Source organism: Tachysurus fulvidraco, chromosome 2 (genome assembly GCF_022655615.1).
Source record: "Tachysurus fulvidraco isolate hzauxx_2018 chromosome 2, HZAU_PFXX_2.0, whole genome shotgun sequence".
NCBI lineage: Eukaryota > Metazoa > Chordata > Actinopteri > Siluriformes > Bagridae > Tachysurus > Tachysurus fulvidraco.
The window spans coordinates 587,437-602,040 of NC_062519.1; the positions used below are offsets into that span (position 1 = coordinate 587,437).

At 44.8% G+C, this 14,604-nt stretch overlaps 1 protein-coding gene across 1 annotated transcript in view; it reads right to left on the bottom strand.

Annotated features, from left to right (window-relative positions):
* The window catches only part of LOC113636435 (NACHT, LRR and PYD domains-containing protein 12-like), a 65,415-nt gene that overhangs the window by 34,392 nt on the left and 16,419 nt on the right, over positions 1 to 14,604 (bottom strand). Inside the window, exons 4-6 of the mRNA XM_027136538.2 lie at positions 6,249 to 6,365; positions 3,915 to 5,879; positions 474 to 668 (exon numbers count right to left, since the gene is read on the bottom strand). Coding sequence (XP_026992339.2) covers positions 474 to 668; positions 3,915 to 5,879; positions 6,249 to 6,365 — 2,277 coding nt within the window. The remainder of the gene's footprint in view (positions 1 to 473; positions 669 to 3,914; positions 5,880 to 6,248; positions 6,366 to 14,604) is intronic.

The window sequence follows — 14,604 nt, forward strand, 5'->3', positions numbered from 1 at the left end:
ATAAAGTCTTTATTAAACTAGTCTGTTACACGACTAAACACCACACAGAAATGTTACTGAGCAACGTCACTCAATGAAGCTTCTTAAAGCAGCAGCTCCTAGTGAGTGACAACTGGGGTTTATTAATAATTCTAACATTATAACAGAGTTTATGTAGGTGGGCCAGGACTCCACATGGGTGGGACCAGGACCCTGGGGCTGCACCAGTCATATTAGTTTATTATATTATTTACAATTATTGATATTAAGTTTATTTGAGCTGCAAAAGTTTTGCTGGCATTAAATTTTTTCTCTTATTTACTCATTTATTTATTCATTTCTTAAGTAATTCTGTAGAAAACTCATTAACACTTAATGACTAATGTATTTGTTCTGAATGTTGTAGTGTTACAGAACATTTCAGGTGAAAAACAACACTGTATATAACTGCTGCTTTTAGTGAGTTATTGTGAGTCTCAGAGAGATGATCTTACCTCAGTGTCTCCACTTTACAGTGAGGATGCTCCAGTCCAGCACAGAGAATCTTGACTACTGAGTCTCGTAGTTTATATCCATACAGACTCAGTGTTTTCACAGTCAGATGAAGTTCTCTCAGATTGGAGGTTTCTGATCTGAGCGCTGAGAACAGAGGTGACCAATTTTCTACTCTAAGTGAATCACAGCTGATACTAAAGGGAATAAAATAAAACATAATGAACTCACACAAATGATCAAACACGTCCTCAAAGCTTTCACTGAACCTTCTCATTGTTATAAATACTGAAAGTACAAACACCAGTTAGACAATATGGTTAAAGTGACACTGCAGTCCACATCTACATGTTGAGGACATTAAAATGGGTAAAGTTAGTGTTTAACTACAGCTAACTAACTAGTATCTAGAGTAGGGTTGTCCCTGTCCTGTATAATATGGGATTGTCTTGTATTGAAAAAGACAAAGATCTCACATTATGGCCAGAAATTCCTGAAGTGATGTGACCTTAACAAACAATCGATACTGGACTAATTATTATAGGAACAAATTGACTTTAAAACAACACTTTTAACATATTATTACTAGTAAATCTGTAAACTTGGTATATACACTGAACACAATTATAAACACAACACTTTTGTTTTTGTCCCATTGTTCATAAGCAGATCTAAGACTTTTTCTATGGACACAAAAGGCCAATTTCTCTCAAATATAGTTTACAAATCTGTCTAAATCTGTGTTAGTGAGCACGTCTCATCTGCTGAGAAAATCCATCCACCTCACAGGTGTCATATCACTATCCTGATTAGACAGCATGATTATTACACAGGTGTGACTTAGGCTGGTCACAATAAAAGGTCACGTGCAGTTTTTATCACGCAACACAAGGCCACAGATGTTGCAGGTTTTGAGGGAGCCTGCAATTGGCATGCTGACTGCAGGATTGTCCACCAGAGCTGTTGCCCGTGAAATGAATGACCATTTCTCTACCATAAGCCGTCTCAGAGAATTTGGCAGTAAATCCGACCGACCTCACAACCACAGACCACATGTAACCACACCAGCCCAGGACCTCCACATCCTGCATCTTCACCTCCACGATACTCTGAGACCAGACCCCCAGACAGCTGCTGCAACGATCGGTTTGTATAACCAAAGAATCTCTGCACAAACTGTCAGAAACCATCTCAGGGAAGCTCATCTGCATGCTTGTTGTCCTCATCGGGGTCTGACTGCAGTTCGTCTTCGTATCCAACTTAAGTGGGCAAATGCTCACATTCGGCATCTGGCACTTTGGAGATGTTCTCTCTTTGTGGATGAATCCTGGTTTTCACTGTACAGGGCAGACGGCAGACAGCGTGTATGGCATCACGTGGGTGAGCTGTGTGGATGGAGTGGCCCATGGTGGAGGTGGGGTTATGGTATGGGAAGGCGCATGTTATGGACAACGAGCACAGGTGCATATGTTGATGGCGTTTTGAATGCACAAAGATATGCCTGTGGCCCATTGTTGTGCCCTTGTTGTTGCAGCATGATGATGCACAGCCCCATGTTTTAAGGATCAATCCCTGGATGCTGAAAACATCCCAGTTCTTGCATGACCAGCATACTTACCGGACACGTCACCCATTGAGCATGTTTGGGATGCTCTGGATGGGCGTATATACGACAGATACTGACTCGTTTTCGGACCCCCCGACCCCGACCCCCAATACAGTAAAACTGCAGATTTTAGAGTTACCGTTTATTATGTCGACAAGCCTAAAGCACTGTTGCTGCAAACCGCCCGTCGTCCCACCTTCCCTCATTTGAACCAGGTGAAACAAATCCACAATCTGTTGCATGCGCATTGCTGGATAAGGAAGCGTGTTTTTGCTTTTATTTTTATATGTTTATATTTTGTTTAACAATTAGGGATTGTTAATTATTTACCTAAATTTGATTTATTTGAATTTGATTCAAGTTTGCCAGGTTTAATTGGGTAATTCATGATTTGGATAGTTTAAATACTTTAAATACTATAAAAAAAATTTCTTAAAATTCATGTGATATAAATGAGTGTATAAAAGTGATCTGACTATATAATTAAATATGGATTGTTTAATTATTAAAATAGCAACTAATTGATAAATATGATTAAAAGCATGTAGTTAGAGTCCATTAAATTAAGCTGTACAAATGCCAGATATTTACCCACTAGGTCTCCTAGGTCTGGCGAAATATTCATGGTTCATTAATTTAAGGTACTGAATGTTTTGTGTGAAGTTATAAAGTCATTTTAAACCTGCTAATTTATGCATTTTATTGGGATTGCTGGTAATTTACACTGTTTGTATGTTTGTTTTTAAAGGTTTTTCACCTACATAGATTAATGCTATGCCAAATAAATGGATAAATGAAATTCACAAGGCCTAATCATTGAGTGGAATCCAGTTTAATCCTTAAAATACTGTAGTGAGACCTATCCTCTTCAAGTGTGGGAGAGCACACAGTTGGAAAAACAATTGACAAGCACACCTTTACAGTAATATGTCACCTGTGAGGTGGACTGAGAAGTGCTCACTAACACAGATTTAGACAGATTTGTGAACAATATTTGAGAGAAATAGGCCTTTTGTTTACATAGAAAAGGTCTTAAATCTTTGTGTTCAGCTCATGAAAAATGGTGCAAAAACATTCTCACTTCCTCACGTGTTGCATTTATAATTTTGTGCAGTGTATTTTATATGTCCATAAAACGTGATTCTGCTCTTCCACACTCCTGTCTCAACAATTGCTTAAATGAAATAAACTCTTGGTTTTCCTCCAACTTTCTCAAAATTCTAAAAAGTTCCACTTATAGGTTCAAAATCTTCTCTGTCCAAGTCCAACAGTCTCTTCTTTATATCGATGCTTCCTCCTGCCTCTAGAGTTGAATCCTCTCTAATTATTATTATTATTATTATTATTATTATTATTATTATTGTAAAAATGTTTCCTCTAACAAGTATAAAACTTTTTAAAGTCAGTTTTCTATAAAAGACCATTTCCACCTCACAAATAAAACTTAATAATGAATAAAAACTTTTTGGGGATTAGAATTTGTCATTACTGCAGTAAACATGGTTCTTTATGTCTGGTACACAGGTGTGTTTAATATACATCAAACATCCAACATAAAACCTGCATTAACTTCATCATTATTGTAAGATATTAAGATAAGTCATAACTACAAAACTACAAAACTCCCTCAAATGTAATCACCTGCTTCTACATGTTTAATAGCTGCACTTCAGTATCATTCATTTATTAATGCAGTTTTTATTCCCTAATTTATCTATTTACATGAACTCCACTCTGTATCACCTTCAGGTCAGAACATCCCAAAGTCCATATTAGAGTGTGTTCAGTTTCTCTCTAACACTGTAACAGTAGAACAGTTATATTCACATTTACTTACATTGCTTTACTGGATGCTGTAATCACAGGCATCATCTTCCCAACAACATAGTCTGTTATCTTATCTGTACTGAAATATTTACTCATGTCGAATTCATCCAGCTCCTCTGATGATGTCAGTAGCACAAACACCAAAGCAGAAAGCTGTGAAGAAGAAAGTTCACTTTGTTTTCCAGATTTCAGGAAGAGTTGGATTTCCTCCACTAGAGAATCATCACCCAGTTCATTCAGACAGTGGAACAGAGTGATGGATTTCTCTGTAGGATAATTGTGACTGATCTTCTCCTTAATGTACTGAACTGTTTCCTGTGTGCTCTGAGGGTTACTTCCTGTCTGTGGTACTAAACCTTGTAAGAGTTTCTGATTGGACTCCAGTGAGAGAATCAGAAGAAAGCGAAGGAAAAGATCCAGATGTCCAGCCTGACTGTGTAAAGCCTGAAATACAGCACAGTTGTGTACATCTGAGATTGTATTTGCTTTCATCCACCTGTTACAATCTTCAATTGATATACTAAAACCTTGCCCCTTCATGAAGATCAGGTCCGGATATCCAATCTGACTTTCTAAAGTCTGATCTACAGCACTGTTGTGTACATCTGAGATTGTATTTTCTTCCATCCTCCTGTTAAAAACCTGATTCTGTATCAGAACATTTCTCTTCTCCTTCATGAAGGTCAGGTGAACATATAGAGCTGCGAGATGCTCCTGAATGCTCAGATGAACAAAGCAGTACACTTTACTGTGGTGAAGCCCAAACTCCTCTCTGAAGATCTGAGTACACACACCTGAGTACACTGCTGCTTCTGTCACATCAATACCACACTCTCTCAGGTCTTCATCATAGAAGATCAGGTTTCTGTTCTTCAGCTGCTGAAAAGCCAGTTGTCCCAGTTTAAGAAGCATTTCTTCATCACTCTCCTGCTTCTTTGAGTATTTTTCTCTTATGATGTTTGTCTGAATGATGAAGAAGTGTGTGTACATTTGCGTCAGAGTCTTGGGGATCTCTCCACTCTCTGCTTCACCCAACATTCTCTCTAGAACAGTAGCTGAAATCCAGCAGAAGACTGGGATGTGACACATGATGTAGAGGCTTCTTAATGACTTCAGGTGTGTGATGATGTTATTGGCCAGGCTCTGATCACTGATCCTCTTCCTGAAGTACTCCTCCTTCTGTGGGTCACTGAACCCTCGTATCTCTGTGACTCGATCCACACACTTAGAGGGGATTTGTTTAGCTGCTGCAGGTCTGGAGGTGATCCAGATGAGAGCAGAGGGAAGCAGATTCCCTTTGATCAGGTTTATCAGCAGCACAGGCACTGATGCTGGTTCAGTTACATCACACACTCTCACTGTGTTCTGGAAATCTAGAGGAAAACGACACTCGTCCAATCCGTCAAAAATGAACAGAACCTTTTCCAAACTGGACATTTCTGTTTCTTTTGTTTCCTTAAGAAACACATGAAGGAGCTCCATCAGACTCAGTTTCTGGTCCTTCATCAAGTTCAGCTCTCTGAAAGGAAGTGGAAATATGAGGTGGACGTCCTGATTTACTTTCCCTTCAGCCCAGTCCACAATGAACTTCTGCACAGAGACGGTTTTTCCGATGCCAGCGACTCCCTTTGTCAGCACAGTTCTGATGGGTTTGTCTTGTTTAGATGATGTATTTGTCAGCACAGTTCTGATGGGTTTGTCTTGTTTAGATAAAGGCTTAAAGATGTCATTGCATTTGATTGGTGTTTCCTCTGTTGTTCTTCTCCTGGATGCTGCCTCCATCTGTCTCACCTCATGTTCATTCTTGACTTTTCCACGGTCTCCCTCTGTGATGTAGAGCTCTGTGTAGATCTCATTCAGGAGTGTTTGGGTTCCCAGGTTTATCATCACTTCATTCAAACACTGAAACTTCTTCATCAGATTTAATTTGAACTTTTTCTGGAATTCATTTCCACCAGCAGATTCTGGGTCGTCCCTGTGATATGGAGAAGCAGGAAGACACGGGGTTCATTTATTAGACTTAATCATCTGTTTTCAGTAATCTAATCACTCTGTAGTATACAGACTATTATTTGGACACTTAAGCCATATTTGAATGCCATCGTATGAATTTCACTGCATAACAAAACAACATGTCATTTGAAGAAAGAAACCACAAGCAAACATTCCAATCAAAACATTTCCCAAAAAACAGACTGAGCGATATTTAAACAGATAATAGTGGCTATTATTACAGTCAGAGTTCTAGTGTTGTCGTATTTAGTTTGTCCCCCTGTTTATCTCGTTAAATAATTACCCTTTAATTGTAACTTTAGCATTGACATTCAAAGTCAGAAGACATTAACTGTGTAGAAGTGAGGAGTCTACAGCTTTAACCTCCAGATGATGATCCATAGGCTCATGACTCTTCATGGAGCTACAACTGGGTGTTGGTGATTCTGATCTCTTTCCTTGGAGTTTACTGTACAACATTGTGGACACTTCTTTAATTATTTATTTACAATCTTTACAGTTTTTAACTTTATAACTTGATAACTGAATGTGGATTTTTACATACAATAAACAGAATGACTTCTTTTATGCTCAATGGTGACTGTGGTAGCTTTTTTCACTAGTGGAGCCTTTATTTAAGTTCATTTTATATTTACTCACTAAACACACTGTAGCACAGAAACTAAGAGTCCAAACCCATTCCAGTAGCACACTGCCCCTGTGCACAAAGGACCTGCAAACTGGATTCTGTACCCTTTCTCTATAGTATCTAGACCCCACTGAGAAACACTTGGAAGGTAGGGTAGGCCAGGCGAACCCCAGAGTCAAGGCTCCCCGGAATCCCAGCCCTGAATGTAGGGTTTTCTTTTTGTAACTCCTGCCATAGACGACCTCTTAGGTCCTGTCTAGACTGATGGGGCTGGCCTTGGCTTGCTGACCGGATCAGTATGCTACTGATTAAACTTTTTTAAATGAAATAATTCTATATGAAATATGATCATCTAATTGAGATCAGTTGCTTTGCTCGTTTCTGTTTGAAAACTATTAGCCAGAGAGCTACATCACAGAGATATCAAGGTGAGAGTAGGTGAAGTAGCCTGCTGGAGTTTTACTGCAGTAAATAGAAAAGTAGATCTGTAGTTATAAGGTAAGGCATAATGTTCCACAGTTATTGTGTGTTATTTTAATCATTTCATTGGAACAAAAAAAAGGTCATTTATAGTAATGCTGTTAATATGTCAGGGTTGTTTAATAGAATATTGTGCTTTAACATGATCACTTAGTCATGATTTTATTTCTTATGTCGTCTTCCACCATGATTCTTAACATTTTTAGATACGAGTGTGACTTACATCAAGCACAGTAAACAAGCCACTGTTATAGCACAGAGATGTATGAGTGCTGTACAGTGGTGGTAGCTGTGCTACACTAAGAGTTATAGATTTAGATATAGATTATTTTTTCTTTTATTAGTTGAAGGAAAGGAGTCTGTATACCACATTTTTGGCTTTGTTAAAAGACACCAACCAATATTTGATATTTGAAATTTGATAACTGGCTAATGAGCTGAATTTCCAAGAGCCATTCCCTTTCGTAACTCGAGCTGCATCGAAACGCTATGGGAATGCCCCTGTGTGACTGCGCTCTGAACCATGTGTGTAATCTGACCAATAGGCTTTGGGACGTGACGTCATCGGAGGGTGACGTCGCGTAAACAGGAAGCTACAAATGGCTGCGAAATGGACAAGACGCTAGCTTCTGCTCGTTCAGGTAAGCACTGTGTTTTTCTGATACTGTGTTTTGCTGATCGAGTGATGGCTAGTGTGTTTATCCGTGTCCCCGTTTTATTACCGGGAAGGATTTGCACGGCACGATCGGTGCGTTGTTTGCTTGGGAGTGGAGCATGCTCTTTGCTCTCCCTCATGGCTCCGGTCCCGCTCTTGCCAAGGCAAAGCGGCGCCGGCGCTCGTAAGGCTCGCAGGACGATTTACCTGTGGGATTGGAGTGGAGCAGCAGAAGCAGCGCACACCCAGTAAGCTGGATAAGCATCTTCCTGTGCTCTGTGTCACTTCCTGAGCGCCGGAGCCTGCCGTTTTTCCCCGATCTGCACGCCAAAGTGTCCAGATCCTGGGAAACCCCGTACTCTGCGCACACTTCTCCTCATCCCTCCTTGCTCTACGTGAATGTGGTTGGGGCTACGGTGTGCAGCTATGGGGCAATGCCACGTGTGGAAGAGATGCTGGCTAGCTATCTCTCCCCTAGCATAGCATCATCGCTAAAGGCTCCGGTGTTCCCTAATATGCTGCTACGTGCTACGTCGGCCTTAGTAGGGAAGGCTTACGCAGCAGCAGTTCAGGCCGCGGGCTGCCTCCACACCATGGGTGTGTTTCAGGCATACCTGGCTGACCTGCTACGAGATTTGGATGAGGGACTTAGTTCAGGGACCGCTGCCTGGTCCTTCCGGGCACCGTGAAGACCAGAAACAGAGCGTGGCCACCCGATCTCCGCGGGCGGGACCTAAGAGCCCAAGAAGAATCAGGATGACCTGAGGGTCACACTCACCTCCGAAAAATGGCAGTGGTGCATAGATCCTGAGGTCTACGGTTGGGGTGATGCGGCACCACCGGGCCGCCAGGCCATTGGCTCTGCCACAAGGGCCAGCAGGCACCTCCCTCCATTTCTGTCCGAAGCCTCGGTACGGATGGGGGAGACCCGCCACCTCTCAGGAGGTGTCAACAGCCACAGTACTTTGCTCCGGCCGTTCAGGTCATGGAGGCCGGTCTGCCAGCCCTGCCACAAGGTGTGCCTCAGGGCGCAGCTTCCCTCCAGCGGTTCGCTCCCCACCTTTCCACCCGAAGGTTCATTGTGGGAGGGGAGGGTCCGCCGCCTATCGCGAGGCATCATCAGCTGCAGGGCATGTCCCCAGCTGCTCTGAGTGGGTCAGAGGCCAGCCCCGAGAGGCTGGTTCTCCCGAGGTACTTTCTGACAGCTTGGGAGGAGCTGCCAGGAGTCTCCCGGAGGGTCCTGCTGACCATAGAGGACGGCTACACGGTTCAGTTCGTGTCCTCTCCTCCCCGTTTCAATGGGATGTGTCACACCCTGGTGGGACCCAAGCAGGCTCTGGTCCTGGAATGAGAAGTGTGCACACTCCTCAAGAAAGAAGCCATCAAGGGGGTTCCCCCCCCTCGGCTCGAGAGTCAGGCTTCTACAGCCCGTACTTTGTCGTTCCAAAGAAGGATGGCGGGTGGCATCCCATTCTAGATCTAAGCTCCTTGAACCGCTCTCTCAGGAGGCTCAGGTTCAGGATGCTCACCCTCAGGGAGGTCATGACTCAGATCAGGTCCGGGAAGACACGTACTTTCACGTTTCCATCCTTCCTGCACACAGGAGGTTCCTGATGTTTGTTTTTGGGGGCGAAGCTTACCAATATCGGGTCCTCCTGTTCGGCCTAGCACTCTCGCCCCGCACCTTCACGAAATGCGTCGACGCAGCACTGACCCAGCTGCGGCTCAAGTTTAAATGACCTCAACAACTGGTTGATTCTGGCTCAGTTGGAGCGCCCGGCATTTCGTCATCGAGATGTCATCCCCGCCTGCATGAAGGTGCTTGGGTTTCAGCTAGACGCCAGCAAAAGCGTGCTCTCTCCAGCACAGAGAACCACCTTTTTGGCCATGATATGGGACTCGGCCAGGATGCAGGCACGGTTGTCGCCTGCTCAGGTCAAAGTCATCCTCACCTCGGTCAGGAGAGTGTGGGAAGGCCAGCCACTCACTGTGAAGCAGTTCCTGGGTCTGGGTCTCATGGCAGTGGCGTTCAGCGTAATCCCGCTCGGCCTCCTGCACATGAGGCCCCTCCAGTGGTGGCTCCAGGGCAGAGGATTTTCTCTCAGGGGAAACCCATATCGTTGACCCCAAGGGGGCCCAGGACGTGACCCAGAGTGCCTGTCTGGGATCTGGCAGTTGTGCTGGTGGCTCTATCAGGGCCCCCCTTCAAGCCATTGACCAAAGTGGCCCTTAGAAGGTGCCTTCGGACCCTTCATGACCTGTCGTGTTGCAGTCGTTCTGGCGGACCTCCGTTTACAACCCGGGGTGTGGGACCTCTATGGCCTGGTGCGCTGGAGTGGCACTCCAAGACATCTGTGACGCTGCGGGTTGGTCCACCCTGCTGACCTTCGTCAGGTTCTATGACCTTGACCTCAGAGCCACCCGGGCTCCTCTGTCCTATGTGCAGGTACTGAGGCCCTCACTCTCTAAGCAGGGTCTGGTCAGTGTGGCGTGATTGGACACTCGTTCCCATAGCGTTTTGACGCAGCTCAAGTTGCTGAGGGAACTAGGGTTACGGTCGTAACCTAGAGACGTTCTCTTTGAACTATGTGCTGAGATGTTTTCAAGTTTAGAGACCAAAGTAAAAAACCTGTCACATCCTAAAAACTCTAGGTTTTTCCAGATGTTGTCATGAATCTTTAAACCACTGCTTCATTCGCCTTTGTCTCACCGTGTCACACCGTGACAGAACGACCAACCACATGGATCCAGCAGAAATCCTGTTTTGTCTACGTCAGGAGGACGCCCCAGTTGAGGAATACACGGAGGTATTCTTGGACCTGTGCAACGAGGTCAACTTTGGGGAGAAGGCTCTCAAGGACATTTTTAAGTACGGACTAAAGGACATCCTGCGGTATCTGATACCGTCTACTCAAGAGATAAAAACATTCTCAGAGTTCGTCAACTTGGCGTTGCTCCTGGACGGGTCCGCGCTGAGCGTGAGCAGTGTAGAGACGGAAGCCGGCCGTAAGTATTTTTTGGGGGGGGGGCAGCAAGCATCGGGGTCCGTGGGCCACAGAGTGGAATCAGCCACGGACGCCCGAATGCTCCACAGTGCCTCCGCCCAGACCAGTCCCGTGCACACCCGTGATTGAGCCAGTTCCCATGGCTACCATACCGACGAGCTCGGCTGAGGTCCGTGCTGACCGGCTGGTCTCCAAACTGGCGGATACCCCGATGAGGTCGGCTCGGGCGGCCGGCATCCCTATGCCGCCAGCTGGACCAGCCGGGTCGCCGGAACCAGCCGGGTCGATGGAACCTGCCGAACCGACCGGGTCGACAAAACCGACCGGGTCAATGGAACCTGCCGAACCGACCGGGTCGCCGGAACCGACCGGGTCGACGGAACCGACCGGGTCGACGGAACCTGCCGAACCGACCGGGTCGACGGAACCGACCGGGTCGAAGGAACCGGCCGAGCCGACGGAACCAGCCGAATCGGCCGGGTCGACCGAAATGACTGAGTCAGAGAACGCGGTCGACATCATGACACCCAAACTACCTGAACTCTCTGCCTGGCCTGAACCTATGCATGTTTCTGTTTTCCTGTGTTTTGCTTCACTGGACTTGCCAGCCCTTCTACCTCCTGTCCCTGTTCACAGGCCCAGAGCACCACCCTGGCTGCCAACTCCGTTCTGGTCTCTGGCTCCGCCTCCAGCACCACCCTGGTCTCCGGTCCTGCTCTGGTCTCTGGCTCCGCCTCCAGCACCACCCTGGTCTCCGGTCCTGCTCTGGTCTCTGGCTCCGCCTCCAGCACCACCCTGGTCTCCGGTCCTGCTCTGGTCTCTGGCTCCGCCTCCAGCACCACCCTGGTCTCCGGTCCCGCTCTGGTCTCTGGCTCCGCCTCCAGCACCACCCTGGTCTCCGGTCCCGCTCTGGTCTCTGGCTCTGCCTCTGGCTCCGCCCTGGCCTCCTGTTCTACCGGCTCCGCCCTGGCCTCCTGTTCTCCCGGCGCCGCCCTGGCCTCCTGTTCTCCCGGCGCCGCCCTGGCCTCCTGTTCTCCCGGCGCCGCCCTGGCCTCCTGTTCACCCGGCGCCGCCCTGGCCTCCTGTGCACCCGACGCCGCTCTGGCCTCCTGCTCTGCCGGCGCCGCCCTGGCCTCCTGCTCTGCCGGCGCCGCCCTGGCCTCCTGCTCTGCCGGCGCCGCCCTGGCCTCCGGCCCGGCTGGCGCCACCCCGGCCTCCTGCTCAGCGGGCGCCACCACTACACGAACCCGACCCGCCCTCCCACCCTGGTTGCGCCTTCGCTCCACCCGCCTGAACTGGGTTTTGTGGACTTGGGAGCGTCTGGAAGCCGCTCGTAGGGGGGGGCTCTGTAATGTGTCTGTTTGTGTTTTCCCCTTGTTTCTGTCTGCCGTCTCTCCCTGGTATTAATTGTTTTGCCCCGCCCACTCATTGCTCACCATGGACACTAATCACATTCCATCTCTTCCCCAGGTGTCTTGTCTTTGTCTCTAATCGTCTCTGCTTTGTTATTGGCTCCTGTCCACTATATCTACTCTGTCTGTTCACTTCCCGGTTGTTGGTCGTTGTGTTTGTGTTTGTATTTGGTCTGTGTCGTTCTCTGTTCCTGTTCAGTGTCCCGATCTGTTTTGCTGTTTGTTTGTGTTTTGTTTATTAAATCCTTAAACTGCACTTGGATCCTCAATCGCCTTTGTCTCACCGTGTCACACCGTGACAATACTGTTATGTATATTTGTTATATTGTGTAATTATGACATATAAAAACCTGTACTTATTTACTCAACTTGTGGTCCAAATTTATTGCTCTGTTTATTCCCAGAATGCCGTGTGTCACTTCGAAACCGGAAGTGTTTCCCACTGTGACATGACGCACATTAATGTAACTAGTGTAGATTGTGGTGTTGTTTTGTAATTCAGTTTGTTTTGTTGGACTATTAGTAAATCTGTACCTTATATTTATTTTATATTTGTATTAATTTTTATAATTTTAGGGTTTTGTTGCAATATCTCTAAATATGCAACTGATTTTAGTTTAATTTGTGTTCATTTATCTTGTTTTTTGATGTTGCACGAGTAAAATAAGGAGATCTTCAAACAGTTAATATTGACATGTTATACAATAGATTCTTTGAGGTTTTAGTTTTCACTGCATGAATTAAATTAATTTTAAATTATTTTTTTGTATAGAGCTTTTAACAATTCACAGAAGTATAGAAACAAAAATAAATAAAAATAAGGATAAATAAAAATAAATAAATACATAAACACATCCATTTAAAGTTTAAAATTAATTTAAAAATATTAATTAAAATTTTAGATAGTATATATACAGTGCCCTCCACAATTATTGGCACCCCTGTTTAAGATGTGGTTGTGGACTTCTAAAAATTATTTTTTTTTTAAACAACATAAAACCCAATGCAAAAAAGAGAAAAATCCAACCTTTCATTTAAGTACATTACTTTGGTGGTAAAAAAAAATCACACATTTAGAAAAAAAAAATTGAAATCATGTGTCCTACAATTATTAGCACCCCTGATTTTAATACTATGTACAACCCCCTTTTGCCAACAAGACAGCACTCAATCTCTTCCTAAAACATTTCACAAGATTGGAGAACACAGAGAGAGAGAGAGATCTTTGACCATTCTTCTTTGCACAATCTTTCTAGATTGTCCAGTGTCCTGGGTCCTCTCTTATGCACTCTCCTCTTTAGCTCATCCCACAGGCTTTCGATTGGGTTGAGGTCTGGGGACTGAGATGGCCATGGGAGGACCTTGAGTTTGTGACTGCTGAACCATTTTTGTGTAGATTTTGCCACATGTTTTGGATCATTATCCTGCTGAAAGACCGACTGACGACCCATCTTCAGCTTTCTGGCAGAGGCCATCAGGTCTTTATTTAAAATGTCCTGGTAGTTCAAAGCGTTCATAATGCCATGCACCCTAACAAGGTTCCCAGGGTCTTTGGAAGAGAAACAGGCCCACAGCATCACAGATCCTCCACCATACTTCACGGTGGGCATGAGGTGTTTTTCGGAATACTCATCTCGACATTTTGTTTTACGGCACACCCACTTTGAAAGTTTGTTGCCAAATAGCTCAATCTGACCAAAGCACACGATCCCAGTTGAAGTCCCAGTACCGCTTAGCAAACTCCAAGTTTACGTTTGTGAAAATTGTGAGAAAGGGCTTTTTCCTTGCATGCCTCCCAAACAGCTTGTTGGCATGTAGAGAGTGGCTGATGGTTGTTATGGAGACTTTGTGACCCCAAGATGCCACTCTTTGATGCAATTCTGTGACAGTGAGCTTAGGAAATTTTTTTTACTTCTCTTACCATCCTCCTCACTGTGCGTTGTGGCAAGATAAACTTGGGACCTCTTCCAGTCTTGTTTGTCACTGTTCCAGTTTTAAACTTCTTAATGATTCCTCTGACTGTAGATACGGGCAAGTTAAGGCGAGTGGCTATTTTCTTGTGGCCATTGCCTGACTTATGAAGGTCGACACACATCTGCCTTACTTGAATGGTTTGTTCTCTTGTCTTTGCCATGTTGACAAATGGGTAAGAGAATTAGGCCTCTGGGTCATGTCATATTTATACCCCAGCGAAACAGGAAGTCATGAATTAATAATTAAAAGTTCCTAGATACCCTGACCAACTTTAGCAACTACAGAAAAATATATTTTAAAAAAATAATTAATTAAAATTTTTTAGAGGAATTGTTAGGGGTGCCAATAATTGTGGGACACATGATTTCAAGTTTTTTTTTTCCTAAATGTGTGATTTTTTTTTACCACCAAAGTAATGTTCTTAAATGAAAGGTTGGATTTTTCTCTTTTTTTTTGCATTTGGGTTCTATGTTGTTTAAAAAAAGGAGAATTTTTAGAAGTCCATGACCACATCTTAAACAGAGGTGCCAATA